Source organism: Solanum tuberosum, unplaced genomic scaffold (genome assembly GCF_000226075.1).
Source record: "Solanum tuberosum cultivar DM 1-3 516 R44 unplaced genomic scaffold, SolTub_3.0 scf00327, whole genome shotgun sequence".
Lineage (NCBI taxonomy): Eukaryota > Viridiplantae > Streptophyta > Magnoliopsida > Solanales > Solanaceae > Solanum > Solanum tuberosum.
This window is the reverse complement of record NW_006239249.1, coordinates 572807-591757: the sequence shown is the minus strand read 5'-3', so window position 1 is coordinate 591757 and position 18951 is coordinate 572807. Positions and strand designations below refer to the sequence as shown.

At 33.1% G+C, this 18951-nt stretch overlaps 1 protein-coding gene across 2 annotated transcripts; it reads right to left on the bottom strand.

The window, feature by feature from the left end:
- Positions 1-5928: 5928 nt before the first annotated feature.
- On the bottom strand, positions 5929-15573 carry LOC102596159 (DEAD-box ATP-dependent RNA helicase 37-like). 2 transcript variants are annotated; one of them, XM_006360543.2, is made up of 8 exons: positions 15479-15573; positions 15319-15373; positions 14078-14950; positions 13885-13968; positions 9464-9706; positions 7867-8034; positions 7224-7337; positions 5929-6681 (listed from the first exon to the last, which is right to left on the bottom strand). In XM_006360543.2, the coding sequence occupies exons 3-8, from the start codon at positions 14813-14815 to the stop codon at positions 6172-6174; spliced, it is 1857 nt and encodes a 618-aa protein (XP_006360605.1). In that variant the 5' UTR covers positions 14816-14950; positions 15319-15373; positions 15479-15573; the 3' UTR covers positions 5929-6171. The 2 variants fall into 2 exon arrangements, with proteins under 2 accessions (XP_006360605.1, XP_006360604.1); XM_006360542.2 differs by lacking the exon at positions 15479-15573 and having other exon boundaries at positions 15319-15472.
- Positions 15574-18951: the final 3378 nt, after the last annotated feature.

The following is an 18951-nucleotide window of genomic DNA, read 5'->3' as shown; positions in this document are numbered from 1 at the left end:
ATCTATGATAGATATTGTCATCAAAATTGAGCATCATAAGTCGTTAAATTATACTTGAAGAACTCAAAAGATATACTTGTACATACATCTTAGCATCAAGTAGCATTATATACCCCCCCCCCCCACCCCCAATTTATTCTTTAGTAACATCAATTAGAACTTGAAAATACAAAGTCTTTATAAATTCATAGAACATGTAAGATGCAACTACCTACTTCGTTTCGTGCCAAGAAAAAAAAATATAGGAGCAAAATCTCACTTCTTACATGTACCAAAATATGCAGTACTTCTCAACTTTATATCTTGCAAAATCATTAAGTATTTTATGATTTTGCAAGATATAAAGAACTCACTAGTTTTGATGTTGAGAGAGACTAATTTTAGGTTGGTTCCAATGAGACCTTCTGATAGTCATGCACATTTTGAAGTTATGATGTTCAAACACGTCGATATAAATATGGCTTCCACGTATTTAATAAGCAATTAAATTAGGCTACAAAGGGCAAAAATATATGATATGTTGTTTTCATCCTAACATTGTTAGCTTATATATACGGATAAATAAATCGTACCAATTTTTTTCTGAACAATATGAAGTGAACTGTGAGGCTTGGTGACTCGTTTATCTTCTATGCCATAGCAATAACATAGAGTAAACTCCTGAAAATTGTTGGACACGTTAGGATATTTATAAATTAAAAGAATATATATATATATATATATATATACTAGTTTCACGGCACGTGCGTTGCACGTGTGTATCGTATATATAGTATATGATGTTGTAAAAAGAATTAATATTACTAAAATTAAAGGTTTTTAGTAAATAATTATAATTTAAAGAACATAGGACAAGTGCTTTTAAATGATTATACAGATTGTCATAAAGTTACTTGTATTTTGAGATCAAAATGATGACCAGATATTATTGAAATATTTCAAAATACATTCAAAGTTTAAATATGGGGAGAAAGTGACATTTCTTTAGTAGTATTATTATTTACTTCACTCAATTTTGTAAATAAAAATTTAACCAACAAAAATTTAAAAAATATCAATACAATAAATGTCACAAATAGTTTTTCCTCTTGAGGTTCTGAACATAAATCATTGACACCATTTAAGTATAGTTTTTCTCTTAAATATTCATACTTGAAATTTAGTATATGCATGACACTAATAAGAATTACCATAAATATTTCAATATTTTATCTTTATATGTAATCTATCTTTTACCAATTAATATTTGAGTAAGACTATCATAGAGAGATAATTCTACAAAAAAGATATTTTATTGTTATAACGAATGATGGTTAAATTGAGATTTGAGTTTATGTCAAATATTTAGATTGACCAATTCTTTGTTTTATATATATATAGCATAATTTAATTTTAATATATGAACAACATCACCTTTGGTGAAAAATATTTCATTTCTTTAAGTTTCTACCTTATCTTTGTAGAATTGTAGTCTTCTCCTTTTCCCTGCCGCATACATATCATATAGTTGTTGTCTAATGAAAGTAGAATCTTACAGAAGTTGTATCGTGATATAATATATTAAACTTTTTCAATAATAAAAATTAATTGATGAATAAAATTTAGAGTATTGTTTATAGAATCTTTAATTTGATTTAAGATTATTTTATGACCAATCACTATTTTCTTTTCTATTTTATATAGCTAACAAGGAGTGTATCTTGTGACATAAAATTTTCTCAAATTAAAATGAACACAAAATAATAGAAAAAAATATATATGGAAAGATACATAGCCAATGAAGAAGGAAGACGAAAATATATTTTCATGCTATATTCCCTATAGTGTTCCATTTGATTAAAATCTCTTGTCACCAACACTTTACTTTCTTTGTTCATTTTTACTTACATATCTATTAAAAATAATTATTATCATATTATAAGTAAAAGTGAAATTATATTTTTGAAATAGTGGATTTAACATCAAAACTATTGATTCAATGGACAACGTTGATGGCCGTTGTTTTAGCAAAAGAAACTGCTTCATTTGAGGGTAAAAAAAAGAAGTAAAAAACCAAAGAAGAAATATCTTACCCAAATCATGTGACTTTTTTCATATTTGTATATTATTATTGTCTTTCCCACAACTTTTCTTCACTATTAACTCATGAAAATCGTAAGAAAAAACACGAGTGTGATTTTATGAATGATTTGCTACAATTTGTTCACCAACTCTTTCTTATGTGGTACCTCGAATTTCGTTGAATTTTGAACTTACTTAACTGTTGCAAATAACTTTGAGATTTTTTAAGAAGAAGAAGAGTAGAAAACTTTCAAAAATCGTAGTTTAAAAGTGAGAGGAAACCCTCTATTTATAGCTAACAAATAGTAGTATGAATAGGTGCTAATTGTTCTTTATCAGAAAAGTTACAACCTTTCGAAAAAGTCATTGCTCATCGGAAAAATCACAACCTTTTGCAAAAGTCAGAACTCATCGAAAAAGGCACAACCCTTCGGAAAAGTCACAACTCACGAAAATGTCAAAACACGTAAAAAAGTCTCAATCCTTTGAAAAAGTCACATCTCTTTGAGAAAATCACAACCCTTTAATATGAAAGGATATCTACATTTAATATAGTACAAATAATTAATTTAATAAATAAAATAAATTGAGTATTTTTAATTGGGGGTATTATAGTAATTCAACATTCTATTTAGGAGTTCATGTTTTTAAGGGAGTATAGAAGATATATAAAAGAATATATTGTTCATCATATTCTACATACTCATAACATAGTATAAAAAACAAAACTAATCAACAAAAAATGTAGTACTAATTTGATAGAAGAAGTACCAAATACATTTTTAAATTTTGCCCCTTTCTTTCTATAGTTGATCAGAAAGGAATTTAGAGTTCATTAATATAAATGTTTGAACAATCTCTTGATTGTCACAATGTCATATTTGAACCTGCGGGATATATATGATATATAATGTCATCAAAATGGAGTACATAAGTCGTTAAATTATACATGAAAAAATCAAAATTAAGATCTACTTGTATATGTATCTTTGCATCAAATAACATTATGTAGTTTTCTCCCCCCAAGTTTATTAGAACCTGAAAAGACAAAGTCTTTACCAATTCATAGAACTTATAGGATGCAACTACCTACTCCAATTCGTACCAAGAAAAAAATATAAAAGCAAAATCTCACTTGTTACATGTATCAAAATATGTAATACTTAATAGCTTCATATCTTGCAAAATCATAAAGTACTTTATGATTTTGCAAGATATAAAGAACTCACCAATTTTGATGTTGACAGAGACTAATTTTAGGTTGGTTCCAACGAGACCTTCGAATAGCATTGGCACCTTTTGAAGTTATAATGTTCAAACACGCCTATATAAATGTGGCTTCTATGTGTTTAATAGCCAATTAAATTAGGCAAGAAAGGACAAAAATGTGTTGTGTTCATCCTAACATTGTTGTTTTATATATAAGGGTAAGAAGTTGTATGGTGATATAATATATTAAACTTTTTCAATAATATGGAAAGATACATAGCCAATGAAGAAGGAAGACGAAAATATATTTTCATGCTATATTCACTATAGTGTTCTATTTGATTAAAATCTCTTGTCACCAACACTTTACTTTCTTCGTTCATTTTTACTTACATATCTATTAAAAATAATTGTTATCATGTCTATATTATCATATTATAAGTAAAAGTGAAATTATATTTTTGAAATAGTGGATTTAACATCAAAACTACTAATTCAATGGACAACATTGATGGCCGTTGTTTTAGCAAAATCAGAAAGAAACTGCTTCATTTGAGGGTACAAAAAAAAAAAAAAAAAAAAAGAAAGAAAAATATCTTACCCAAATCATGTGACTTTTTTCATATTTGTATATTATTATTGTCTTTCCCACAACTTTTCTTCACTATTGACTCATGAAAATCGTAAGAAAAAATAGGAGTGTGAATTTATGAATGATTTGCTACAATTTGTTCACCAACTCTTTCTTATGTGGTACCTCGAATTTCGTTGAATTTTGAACTTACTTAACTGTTGCAAATAACTCTGAGATTTTTTAAGAAGAAGAAGAGTAGAAAACTTTCAAAAATCGTAGTTTAGAAGTGAGAGGAAACCCTCTATTTATAGCTAACAATTAGTAGTATGAATATGTGCTAATTGTTCCTTATCAGAAAAGTTACAACATTTCAAAAAAGTCACTGCTCATTGGAAAAATCACAACCTTTTGCAAAAGTCAGAACTCATCGAAAAAGGCACAACCCTTCGGAAAAGTCACAACTCATCAAAAATGTCAAAACACGTAAAAAAGTCGCAATCCTTTGAAAAAGTCACATCTCTTTGAGAAAATCACAACCCTTTAATATGAAAGGGTATCTACATTTAATATAGTACAAATAATTAATTTAATAAATAAAATAAATTGAATATTTTTAATTGAGGGTATTATAGTAATTCAACATTCTATTTAGGAGTTCATGCTTTTAAGGGAGTATAGAAAATATATAAAAGAATATATTGTTCATCATATTCTACATACTCATAACATAGTATAAAAAATAAAACTAATCAACAAAAAATGTAGTACTAATTTGACAGAAGAAGTACCAAATACATTTTTAAATTTTTGCCCCTTTCTTTCTATAGTTGATCAGAAAGGAATTTAGAGCTCATTAATTTAAATGTTTGAACAATCTCTTGATTGTCACAATGTCAGATTTGAATCTGCGGGATATATATGATATATAATGTCATCAAAATGGAGTACATAAGTTGTTAAATTATACATGAAAAAATCAAAATGTATCTTTGCATCAAATAACATTATATAGTTTTCTCCCCCAAGTTTATTAGAACCTGAAAAGACAAAGTCTAGAACTTATAGGATGCAACTACCTACTCCAATTCGTATCAAGAAAAATATATAAGAGCAAAATCTCACTTGTTACATGTATCAAAATATGTAATACTTAACAACTTCATATCTTGCAAAATCATAAAGTACTTTATGATTTTGCAAGACATAAAGAACTCACCAATTTTGATGTTGACAGAGACTAATTTTAGGTTGGTTCCAACGAGACCTTCGAATAGCATTGGCACCCTTTGAAGTTATAATGTTCAAACACGCCTATATAAATGTGGCTTCTATGTGTTTTATAGCCAATTAAATTAGGCAAGAAAGGACAAAAATGTGTTGTGTTCATCCTAACATTGTTGTTTTATATATAAGGGTAATATGTGAAAGGAAAGTCCAAAGAGCATTAATCAAGAAATAACTATACTTAGTGGTTAAGCAAAACAAATTTAATCTTTCATTAAAGGTTGTTTATTTCCCTTCCCTTTTCCCGCCTAAAGAAAAATTAGTAGAAAATAATAGAAACTGAGAATGAAGATTCAATGAATAATGAGTTAAGATAATTGCGAGATTCAACTCTCATCACTTTCAAACTTCACGAATGATGAAGACCACTATCTCCATCTATGACACTAGCGATTCATGAGCTATGAAAGGGAGGTTAATGTGTTCTTCAATGTGTATTATGGTAACATTTTTAAAACACAAAAATGAACAAACTAACATAATATTACCATCAAAAGTGGTTCTATTTATATGATATTAAACTTAACAAGTATGATTTCAAAAACCTCACTGACCTCCCTTGTAGTTTGCAATATTACTAAATCAGGATGCACAATGCAAGTGAAGCCTCATAACATTCATACTAAATTAGGATGCACAATGAAAGTAAGGTCTCATACCATAACCTCCCCTAATGGTTTGCAATATTTACTATATCAGAGGATGCACAATGCAGGTGAGACCTCGAAATACTAACCTCCCTTGTGGTTTGCAATATTACTATTCATATGCATTTCAAAAAAACAAAAAAAAAACGAAGGTCAAGTCGTGAAATAATATTATATTAAACAAAGGCATCATTGAACTGTTGGACAAAAGCTGTCTGCTGGTGGTCTCCAATTGCCAAATCTAACTACCATAACAATCTTGCAGTTGTCCCCTATAGGACCACAAAACAACAAGAACTCAACCCTGTTTCCCACTGCCAAAATATCATAATCCAAATTTGTTGATAAGTAATATACAACTGCAGGAAAGTATAGGTATTATAAGTTTTGAGGAAGCTAGTCCCAAGCACTAGTTACTCCAGGACCATATCCCCCACTATAATTGCCATAACCACCACTACTATTACCTCCATCATAGTAATTCATACCACCTCCGCCTCCGCCTCCACCTCCGCCTCCACTTCTATTGTATGACGAATCCCTCCTGAAGTCACGCCCACCAAAACGCCCTCCGCCAGCTCGCCTGTTTCTGCCTCCTCCGAATGATGAACGGCTAGCATAACGAGTCAACCATTCAGGTACATCTTGATTAGCTTCTTGCATCAAGTCAGCTAGCGGTTTGGCCATGGAAAGGTTACCATCATTAAAGAAAGCAGTTGCTAATCCTGTCTTGCCTGCACGACCTGTCCTGCCTATACGGTGCACATAATCATCAATGTCATTAGGAAGGTCAAAGTTTATAACATGAGAAACATGAGGGATATCAAGGCCTCGAGCAGCCACATCCGTCGCAACTAAAATTGGGGTATCTCCTCTCTTGAATGTTCTCAACGCTTGCTCCCTTTCCTGTAAACAATAAACCCACAGGTAATGTTGACTATGATGAGCTGCAAAATAATGCAAGTAATAGTTGGTGAAACACAAATACTGGACTGAATATACAAGTATCAGGTACATGCTACATGCACACATGCCCCTTCTCCTCAGCATGTGATGCAAATATTGATAGCAAGATGATGGACAGTTTGGGAGTGAAATGCTAGGTGCTTTGAAGATAAAGGGAACTTCATTCAGAAGATCGAGATGAACCGTTTGCTTTTGTTTCATTTTTGGTGTAAAGAGAATTTTTGTAAATGATGCTGAAGCAGTGAAAGAACTCGTTCAATCCCTTTAAGAATAGGAAGGGATATTCTGATGGTATCTCGTAAATATTTTGGCAGCACCTCCTTGGTGTCATATTATTAATGCACTTGCCACGTCTCAAACAAAAAAAAAAAAGAGTGGTGCCATTTAATCACATTGTAACAGAAGCACAGAACAGTGTACACGGTCATGTTTGAAGATCAAATTGATTTGATCTATCTCTATCAATACCCAATCTCACATACCTGCTGAGTCCTATCACCATGAATGGCAGTTGCAGGAAATCCATTAATACACAGCCAATGCTCCAATGCATCAGCACCCTTCTTTGTTTCGACAAATACCAAAGTTAGATTATGCTGCAGAAAACAATATAATGCAGTTAATAAGATTGCCAGTTGACTTAAACAAAAACTTAAGACACCGCATTGTGCTTTATCATGTATAAACTTTATAGGCCTAATGCAACAAAATCATTGTTACACAAAGCAGCAAACGGGGAGGAGGATGCAGTCATGTTGTTCTGAAGAATTTTAAGAGGAAAGCCAGTCAATTAAAATGAGAACTCAGGCAGAATGAAAATCAAAGCAGACTCCAATCTAGGAAATTCAGCATTCATATCTATATATAGCAGGTAAATAAACAAACAAAACCAATCATGGACAGAATGAGCAGCTAATAGTGATCAGGCAAGAGAAGACTTAAGCTAGGTGACTTTATAGACCAAAACAAGTAGCTAGCGAACATTCTTAATTCTTTGCTATGTTCCTGGGATTAGAAGTCCTGATTTCTTCCCCACTCAGTCAAGCTGCTCCAAGTGCCTTAAACAGGACTAAAATAGTTGAGAATAATTTCTATAGCAAGAGAGAGCCAAGAGTCATATGCTACCTTGCCATGAACCCCATTAGCCATCTGTGCATGAAGTAGATCCATAAGATGGCTTCTCTTGTCAACATCATGAACAAACTCAACTCGCTGAACAATCAAATCAGTACTAGAACCAACCCGTCCAACTGCCAAAAATATGTAGTTTGCAAGAAAATCAGATGCCAGTCTCTGCATTCCCAAAAAACAAATGAAGAATGAAAGGGTTAGAGATCATACACAAAACAAGACTACAACTGCTCAGAAGATTTTACTCGCAACCAACTCAACAATTTGCAAGGCAAATTTGCCAGCATTGCAAGAAGACAAGTGTCGTCATGTAACAAGAAGAAATATTTGGATTCCGCAAGGAAGTTTTTTAGGGGGGTGGGGGTGGGGGTGGGAGGCGACACTGGAGAAAGAAAAAGAAAAAAATGGATTATTTAGTAGAAGCTCAAACCATGGTTTAAGATGATGTGGCATTCCAATAGAAAGTGTCTGTAAGTAGCAGAATACTAACAATAATAACACTGAATTGGATCACTGAAGAAGCAAATGGTACTTTTGGATGCTCTGTTTGGAAGACAATCAGAAGACTGTGGCCATCTTTATCCCCAATCTATCCTTTAGGATTGGGAATGGGTGAAAACCAGTTTTTGGAATGAACTCTGGTTAGGAGAAGAGAATTTGAAGATCATGTTCCCAGATCTTTATATATTGAGTCTACAACAGATGGACACTGTGGCACAGGTGTGGAGCCCTCAAGGTTGGGATTTGATCTTTAGGAGGGCTTTAAATGACTGGGAGATTGACAGAGTAGCAGAATTACTACAGACACTTGATGCATTTCCAGGTGTCACTGAAGGTCCTGACACTCCAATCTGGAAAATACAAAAGAAAGGGATTTTCACTGTGAAGTCTTGTTACTGGAGTTTAAATTCTAATCAGACTATGGAAATGGAATGGCCTTGGAAACTAATTTGGAAAATCAAGATCCCTCACAAGGTTTCAGGTTTCACTTGGTTGGCAATCAGGAAAGCATGTCTAACCCATGAAGTGTTACAAAGAAGAGGTATACAGATTTGCTCAAGGTGTTACATGTGTGGGGAAGAGGCAGAAGTTAACAGTCACCTTTTCTTACACTGCAGAACAACTGTAAATCTGTGGGACATGTTCTTATGTATACTTGGAGTTAACTGGGTAATGCCCAAGACTACTTTAGACTTGCTGAGACAGTGGGAAGGAGTGGGCAGAAGAAGAAGATCCAAAGAAGACTGGTGGAAGTGCATCCCAGCCTGCATTTGGTGGACATTGTGGAAGGAAAGGAATGAAAGATTACATGATGGGAAACTTAACAACACTCAAAAAATCAAGATGAATAGCTTGAGCTTGCTGTATTTTTGGTGTAAACAGGATTTTGTGGGGGAGGTAGATAGCTTAGTGGATTTTATAGCTCAATTGTAAAGTTTTTGCCCAGTTTCGGCTTTTGAAACTAACCCCTGTGGGGCTGTAAATACCACCTCATCATGCTCTGCTGATGAGTTTTGACGTGAATATAAAGTTACCTTTATCAAAAAAAAATAACACTGAATTGAAAACAACCCTACTGAAAAAAGAAAACCTGAATCTCTTTTGGGAATGTGGCACTGAACAGCATAGTCTGTCTTTCACCAGGTGGAGGCATATCCATTTGCTCCACTATCCTTCTGATTTGAGGTTCGAACCCCATGTCCAGCATACGATCTGCCTCATCGAGAGCTAAATATCTAATCATCTGTAATGAAACTTTTGCTCTCTCAAGTAAATCGACCAGTCTTCCAGGAGTTGCCACAAGAATATCAACTCCTCTCTCAAGCTCTCGGAGCTGCAGATATGTGACAAACAATTGTTCAAACAATAACGCAAAAAACACATCATTTTTTCCTTGAAGAAAATAATGTTTTATTGATATTGTAGGGGCAGAAAATATACGAGACGTGTACTAAGAAGTGAAAAATCTACAGAAACACCACTGTATACTCGAATATTAGGGATTTGTGAGCTAATCTGACAATAAACTGATAAGATTAGATACAACACTTAATATATAATCTAACAATGAAATCACCATGGTTAAACAACTGAATACTTATATTGAGGTTCTGACTTTACTGGCATATCAAATGAAAGTAATGTTACTAGATTTGATTTGTTCAAGTTTCCAAAACTAATTTCAGTGTATGACTTTTTTTAATAACCGAGAAACCTCTAGGGCCAATGGCAGACAATTCGAAACTCGGCAAATAATGAGCCCACCCCTCTGCTCTTCTACCTTATGTCAGTGTATGACTGTAAGTCCAACAACAAAAAAATTGCATGGTGTATATTTGAAAGCAGAAATTCAGTTGAAAGTACAAGGTAGAGCATCAGGTGGAGGTGGAAGAACATTCTAAACTTCCCTTCAAAATATGTAACAAGAAAATTGGATGTTCAGAAACGGAAATCTGGGTAACAAGGGGCACCTTCCTGAAGATAACAGTATAACAAAACCCCCCCAAAAAAAAAGACTTGCTAACTGAGAAATATTTATGGATCATGTCATGTACAAATGTACCAGAAAATAAAGATTTTTTTTTCTCATAACAGCAGTAAATAAGTACTCCAGAAAATAAAGATCTTAACTTCCAATTGCATTTGCACTAGATTTCAGGATCTAACCAAAAAGAATGAGAACAGGGAAGTTCTTATTAAAAGCAACTATTTACCCAAATCAATGCATCTCGAAGAATATCATTTATCCTGGTCAAGTACGTATAGATCTTCATGAGACTGTCAGGAGTTGTGATAAATCTTTCTAGGATTCTTTATCATGGGATACCCGGAGATCTTTCCCATTGATAGATCAGAGGGTCCCTCCTTGAACAAAGACAAATTCTTAAGGCTAGATTACTATCTACTTTTGTGGAACAAGTTTCCCTCTTTCACCATCAATTGCATATTATATCTAGAATGATGAGCTAAGCAAAATTAAACCAACTCCACAAATTGAATTCATCTATAGAGTATAGACTGATGTGTCTATAGGCTTCTTAGTAGAACTCTTATCAAACCCTTTTTTAGCGGACTTTTTGTACAGCGAAAGGATCCCAAAGGTACCGATTACTAAACAGCTTTTTCACATGGACATATTGAAAAAACTATAAAATGTTCTCAATGAACAATTGATGAGTTGCAGGTAGTTTTACAAAACGTTCTGCATTAGGTAACAACTTGTATTTAAGCATTTCAAGAAGAAATTGAGATGCACTTGCTCCACTCCGTCTTTCCTTATTTCCTGAAAACCTACAAGTTGAAGAGAGAGGGGGGGAATGCTTGCACATACAGCTGAAAACATGAAGAAAAAAAAAAGTGGCACCCAATTAACAAGCAACCCAAAACCATTAGCCCTTATTACACCAGTTCTTTGACGAAATCTAAACACTTGTTTGTCAAAGGACGGTATTTTTCAAAGAGAAAGTACAGAGATGGAAAGAAAAAGGCTTCCGCGGCTTTGACATAGTGGTAAGAGCACATATGAGTGGGTTAGGCGCACGTCACAGGTTCGAACCTTAGCGCCAACAAAATTTTGGTATTTAAGTGGAGAAAGGTAGAGGGGCGGACCCATAATCCACCAAGTTTGGCCCCTAGCGCCTCACTCTCATGGATGTGTGTGTATATATATATATATATAAAAGAGTGGTAAACGAGCAGGTTGAGTTGAATATAAGTCGATCGAAAACAAGTTAAATAAAAATGGGTAAAATACTCTACTCGACTCGACTCATATTTTAAATGGGTACAAACGAGTTACTCAATGGATAATATGGGTATCCAAATTTACCCATAGGTATCATCTTAAAAGCTTCAAAAGCAAAATCTCTTACCCACTCTTCACCCCCCTCATTCCCCCCCAAACCCCTTTCCAAAAATTATTTGTTTTCAAAAAAAAATCGATTTTTCTCCTTATCCCACCCATCCCTACCCCGACCACCTACACCTTAAAAAAAATATGAGTGTCATTTCTCTTTCTTTTATAAATGAGTCTCTTTTTACTCATTTTATCCATTTAACTACCCACTTTTAAATGGGTAATATGAGTTTGACTCGTTTTTTACCCATTTTAAATGAGTTGGGTACCCAATTTATTTAAGATGGGTAATTTGAATGGGTACCCATATTAATTACCCATTTTGCCATCCCTATATATATATATATATTATATACATAGGTCAAAGAAATAATCAATATTCTAGGTACAGAAAAATATTAGGAGTCGTTTGGTAGGGTGTATGAGAATAATGCTAAATGGAGTGTATTAGTAATGTTTGTATTAGTTGTACTTGCATTAATTATGGAGAGACAATTTCTTATGTATTGTTAGGTTTGGAATATTAAAAATAGCATGCATTGCTTAATTCTTAAAAAAAAATTATTAACAAAGATTCCCTCCACAAATATGGTGGAAGAGATGAAAAGAGGTTTTGAGGGGCAAATGGATATTTAGTCGTGCTAATGCATGCATTAAAACTCATTGCATTACTAATACCATGGATGTCCATGCATTAGTAATACACACCTCAATAGAAAGTGTACCAAACAAGGTACTACTAATATACAAAGTTGATGCATGCATGATTTCTTCTAATACACTCTACTAAATGGCCCCTTAGTGTGCTATTAATAGAAAAAATCTATCTGGTCAAACCCATAAGACAATTTACAAACTCTAGCATCTAATACAGTTGTACTTTCCTGCTAAAAAAAATCATAAATTAAATTAAATTCATAAATAAGGGAAGGAAAAAAGCATCAATCTCCCTAAACTATCTACAACCTTGGTGTATCTTTTTATGTCTGCTTAAAAATCTATATAAAAACAAGAAATATTTCTCCTCTACCCAAAAGTTGTTCTTATATTCCTGTTTTTGGTTAACCAGAAACCTCCCACAGACCAAACAAGAAGATAAGAAAGTTTTATTGTTCAACCTTTGGCTCATCAGCATTAAATCAGACATCTCTAATTGATTGACCATTGACTGGGCATAAAAACTAACAGTGATCTAATTTTACAAGCAAATGCATCTACATTAAAATGACTTTTTCTTTTGCCCTTCTGACTAAGTACCACTTATTGTGACTTTTAACTGCCAACAAAGAAAAAATAACAGGATGAGTGACCGAACAATCAGATCGACCTGCAAGATATACTTCATTAGCCTTACATTTTAAACCCAGTTCAACATGCACAACAACAGAGCAGATATGAAAAAATCATACAGCTATGAACAAGTTCTCATCTAAACTTAGTTGTGATTTGTGCGGACTCTTCACTTTTGATGCCGCACCCGTGTCGGATTCACCGAAAATACACTACTTTGGGCGAATCCGACACGCACCCGCTGACATTTTTGAAGAGTCCGAGCAAGATAGAATTCTAAATAATATACAGCACGATAATGAGGCGTATATTAACTTCCCGTCCTTAAAAATACAGAGGAAAGGTTTCATTCACCAATAATGAAGCAGACATATATGAGGTTTCATATTGGTAACATTAAAACATTTTTTCCTGTTCAACATTAGATGTGTCTCATGTGGTCTCTATCTGTGCATTTTGTAAGAGACGGAAATTAGACTTGTTGTAACTGAATGGTGCACCAAGGAGTCAACTAATATGCTATTTGTGTGTCCACCAAGAGTAAGACATTATCTTTAGCGATGTTGTTAAGAACACATGGTACGAAAGCTTGTCAAACTCTGTATTTCTTTTGCTTCAAGCTATAATAATAGGAGCAACTGCTTCTGCATTCATAATGTGCATTTTTCGGGACATTCAAGGACGCATGTTGTTTAGGTCTCATAGGAACCACAGCTACTAAGCAAAAAAATTTGAAACCAACCTCCACTCAACAAAAAATTACCTATCCATCCAACATCACATGCAAAGAACTAATGTGTATGACCTTGATCTATATTTGTTTTCCTTCACAAAATAGGGCAGAGGGAGAGAGCGTAAAATGGTACCTGTTGATTAATCGGGGCTCCACCATAGGCCACTACCACTCTAACACCAGTCTGATAAGAGAATTTTTTAGCTTCCTCGTGTATCTACATGTAAAGTGCAGCATAAAATTGGAATTAAAAAACTTGAAGGTTTATAAGGATAAAAAGGTAAAGGGGTCAAGTGGTCACAAAACTTTTATAGTACCACACCTACCTGCATTGAGAGCTCTCTTGTTGGTGAGAGAATAAGAGCAAGGGGAAAAACTGTCCGCGACCCATGAGGCCGTTGCGGAAAATCCCCCCTCATGATTCCACTAATAATTGGGAAACAAAAGGCAGCTGTCTTGCCAGATCCAGTCTGGGCACAGGCCATGAGATCTCGTCCTGCTAAGGAGATGGGAATTGCATATCGCTGGACAGGAGTCGGCTTCACATATTTGCACCTCCTAATATTCAAGTTAGCGGCCTCCCCTAAATCTATCTCTGCAAATGTATTAACAGGAGGTGGCACATTTTCTCCACTTGTTTCCACTGGAATATCCTCATAAGCATCAAAATTTATACCAGTATTCTCCTGATCAAACGATTGCTCCAAGTCCACATCTGCATCATTACCAAACGGGTTAACTTCCCGCTCTCTACCCCAACCACCTCCTCTGCCACCCCAACCACCTCCTCTGCCACCGCCACCATACCCCCCTTGGCGTCCGTAATCTGGCCTAGAACCACCCCATCGAGGCCCACTAGTTGGTCCATTAAACCCTGAGCGGTCATTACCAGAAGGTGGGCCACCGTGCAATGGAGCTAGAGGTTCTGCTGTCATTGGTTTGTTGCGAAGATGTGGTGGGACATAAGATGATCTCCTTGTAGAAGCAGAAGCTCCACTACCACCACTAGGCCCACCATTATCAGTAGCTACATTCTCAACAGAATCTGCCCATGAGTTCCTCATTATCAAAAAAATGTATTTCCTTATAATCCTCTCCTAATACACAAAGTTCAAAATCCTAATCAGCAAAAACCAGAAATCTTCTTCTTCAAAACACTCTACTTAGATCTGTTTAGAATAGATTCAGCAGTCCAAAACCTGCCAAAAAAAATAAGACACTAGAAACTATGATTAACACTACTACATAAACAAATACAAAACACAAAGAATAGTTCTAAACAGTTGCAAATATAATCCTTAAACCAGCTGCTTGGCATCGAAACCCAAATTTTCAACATAACCATTTACAGCACAATCAGAATGAATAAACTAACACATGAAAATCAGCAAAATGCAAAGACTACAGAAACAGATACACAAATATACAAATCAGCAAAAGCTGCAAAAGCAAATAGTGACGGAAGCAATGAAACAGAACTAAGCAAAAAGGGGCTACAGATACACATATATACAAAAACTAAACATATAACGCAGATCAAATCAAGAAAGAGGAAGAAAAAGCAAACCTTTAGAGAGAGAGACGAGTGGGTGAATGGAGAAATAGAGAAACCCTAGCGCGCGCTGACAAAGAAGGAAGGAAGAATATAAGAAGAATTCGGACAGAGAAGCAAAAAAATCGGAAAGAAGATGCTGTAGATTTGAGATTGACGGCTTATAATAACTTACAAGAAATTAAGGAGACCTTATAACATACACATTTTGCATCTTTACTCTATCAAGTCTTGCCCCTTTCAACTACCCTTGTGCTTGTGGAGGATTCTTTTCTTCTTTTTTTCAACTTAGATATTTTCTCTCATCATTTTTATTTCTTATAATAATATTTGGGCTTGACATATTTATTATAAAAAATAAATTAATGTAATTATTTTATCACACTATTTCTATTAATTAATATTTAGTACTAAATCTTAAAAAATAATTTGGAAAATTAATAAATGTTAAATATAAAATATGGAAAAATATTTTATTTATTTTGATATGTTAAAAATTACAAGTTAAAATAAAAATCTATTTTTAAAATACTAAAACAATAAAGTGAACAGAGGGGATTATTATTAATTTTTTATTTTTATTTTTTATTTTTTTTTGGGGGGGGGGGGGACTTGGCAAAAAGTATTAGGCCAAACAACTTGTCATTTTTTGACAGGATAAGACACAAGTAACTCTGAATTATGACTGAAATTTCAGTGATACACCTTAACTTAACTAGAGTTTTATTACCCCTCTAAACTATTTTAAAATTGAATAAATGCACCCTAAAAGTTGGCGTAGTGTACACACTCTCTTGAAGGCAAGTGATGAGTGAAATAAATTGGACACATATCCTTTTTAAATTGGTAACTTTTTAGTTAGTACACATAATTATTAATATTAAAACTTATATATATTTAATTATTTTCATCTCTTTCTCTCTAAAATATTTATTTTAATTTCTATCTCATTTTAAACTTTTTTTCTTCCATTAGTTTCTTATATTTTCACTTTTAATTATTTTTTTTTAAAATGTGCATTTTTAAAAAAAAGTGTCCTTTAATTTTAGCATTTTATTTTAATGTTTTATTTGATTTTCTTCACGTATTTTAATATCCGTTCAAAATTAAAATATTTTAAATACAAGACATTTGGAATTTAATTTGAAATCAAATCAAAAGGAAAGACAAAGAAAATAAAAGGAGTAAATAAAATCAATAGAAAAATAAAAGAGAAAAAATAATGAATGAAGGCAGTGTTTTAAAAGGCGGGGGCGTGAGGTGAGGCTTTTTATACTGTATAGGGCGAGGCGTAAGTCCCATGGATCTACCGGGCGTAGTCTCATGTATATTCAATTTTATAGTTTTATTACTAATAAAATAAGAAAAAATAAACCTTTCAATGATTTATGATTTTTATTTGAGATAAATATTAATAATCAATAATGAAGAAAAAAGTATTATAATTACTATTTGAGAAATATCATTACACCAATAAAAAAAATGATTTAAAGCAAAAAAGATTCAAAAAATAAATTAAAAACTCCCGGGTGTACGTTTTTACGCCCAGGACTTACGCCTCAAATTTTAGGACTTACGCCTTATGAATCTACGTCTTTAATTTATGCCCCGGAGCGTTTTTGGTACGCCCCGCCCCAAGACTCGCCCTGAGACTCAGCCCAAAAACATTTTTGAAAACACTGAATGAAGGTTAAAAAAAAATTAGATACAAAGCAAAAAAAATTGGTATGTGTATTAGCTTAATTTAAATACCAGATAAAGAAAATAATAAGATTTTTAAAAAAAATATGTGGCAGGGGTGTTTGTACAAACATAACCAACTTGGGTAGTTGAAGGTGTCATGTCAGCATAAAAGTTGCACAAAAATACAAAGACAAAAAATGCGTTCGGGGGGGGGGGAGGGTAAGGGGGGTAATAGGACCCTAGTTAAGTTAAGTTATTCGCTGAGATTTCGATCATAGTCTAGGGGTACTTATGCCTTATCCTTTTTTGAAAAATTAGGCAAAAATTCAAATTCTCAAAAACAAGAAAAAACTAGTTTTTCGGTCGAATTCTCCTTTTTTGGAATTTTTATTTTAAAAAAAATTGCCCTAAATTTTATATTTTAGAAAAACATGACTCTACCACTTATTAATCCCAACTTGACAAGCTTGAGAAACATATATACCATGACGTCACTCACTTAACATATTTACTATGTATCTGTTTATGATGTGTTTGTTGTTATTTAACTCTCAAGTATGTAGTGGTATTGTTCCATAGAACTTATTAAAAGTAATGTGAATATAAAAATTAGATGTTCCATAGAAATTGTTTATAACTAGGTTGGGGCTTATAATCTTTGAGTTTAGTTTTTATCACATAACATGTCCATTATAATTTTATAATACAAACTTATGGGCATTTTAGTAGTTCTTAAAAATTTATGAGTATAAATCATATTTCTTTAAGAACTTAAATATCTTTTCCAAAAATTATGGTCAGACACATGGTGAAACTTCACCCAAAAAAGCTTATAAAAAATATTCGAAGATCTATTGTCAAACACTGGCTTACCCATTTCAAACTTTTCAACTACCCTTGCGGTTGTGGAGTTGTGCCTTTGTTTTCTTTTCAACTTACGTATTTTTTTGTTTTATATTTTTATATAGGATACTACTTTTATTTTGGCCGAATAGCCTAATGCACATTCATATTTGTTCCAATTTGACATTCCAATCCTTTCATTTTATGAAATTTTATCCAGATGCTTTAACATACTAATATGTGGTGATTTTACTACTTATTTGGGTCCTTTTGCTTTTATTTTTGGGCCCTTTACTGCTATTATAAAGATGGTATGGTGTGTAATTTCCTTATTTCAGAAATATTTGGAGTGAAAGAAGATTTGGAGTGATAAGAAGTGAAATTGGACAAAAGCAATAAAAAAAATTGAGGATAGAAAGTTGGCGAAAAGACAACTCTCCATTGTTGCAATTGAGATTGTGGCTCGCAATAGCAAATCCTGCAGACAAAATCATAAGTTCAAAATTGTAAAGTTATCATCCAAATGTTACCTTGAACCTCACAATTGTGAAGATTGACAGAAAAGTAGAAATTTCGCAAATGTGAATCAAACTTCGAAAATGTGGATGAAGCTACCCTAATTCCAACAAGACTAGCATTTCATGAAAAAAAAAATTGACGACGCATCTATAGAAGGTGATTCATTCGTTTGGAAAAACGATATTTGACAGATTTAGTATAATAGTATATGTTTGTGGCGTTTTGGGCGTTATAATAGATAGAAAACACAAGTCTTGAAGAAAGGATTCGACACAACCACAAATATTGGTTGTGTTATTTCTTTCTTTATTACTTTAGATATTTATTATATTTTACATAGTGGTTTTGTAATCTAAAACTTGAATCTGACTTATGATTTATGTAGTTTTGACTACAATTCTTATTTTGCTTATACTATGCAAGATTCTAATTCATAATTAAGTGAGTCATGTTATAAATAATGCATTTGGTGGATGTCTAATGCTAAAAATAAAAAAGGTGATATGACATACTTATTTGCCGAGGATCTTTATTTATCTTTTTTCTCATTATTTTTTTGAAATTTCCCTTATATTAAAATTAAAAAAAGTTGCATCAAATCAC

Coding starts and splice junctions, on each gene's coding strand:
- LOC102596159 (XM_006360543.2), bottom strand. CDS start 14,815: ATGAGGAACTCATGGGCAGATTCTGTTGAGAATGTAGCTACTGATAAT. Junction 13,969..14,077: donor CAAGAGAGCTCTCAATGCAG/GTAGGTGTGGTA, acceptor CTTTACATGTAG/ATACACGAGGAAGCTAAAAA. Junction 6,682..7,223: donor ATGGTGATAGGACTCAGCAG/GTATGTGAGATT, acceptor TATTGTTTACAG/GAAAGGGAGCAAGCGTTGAG.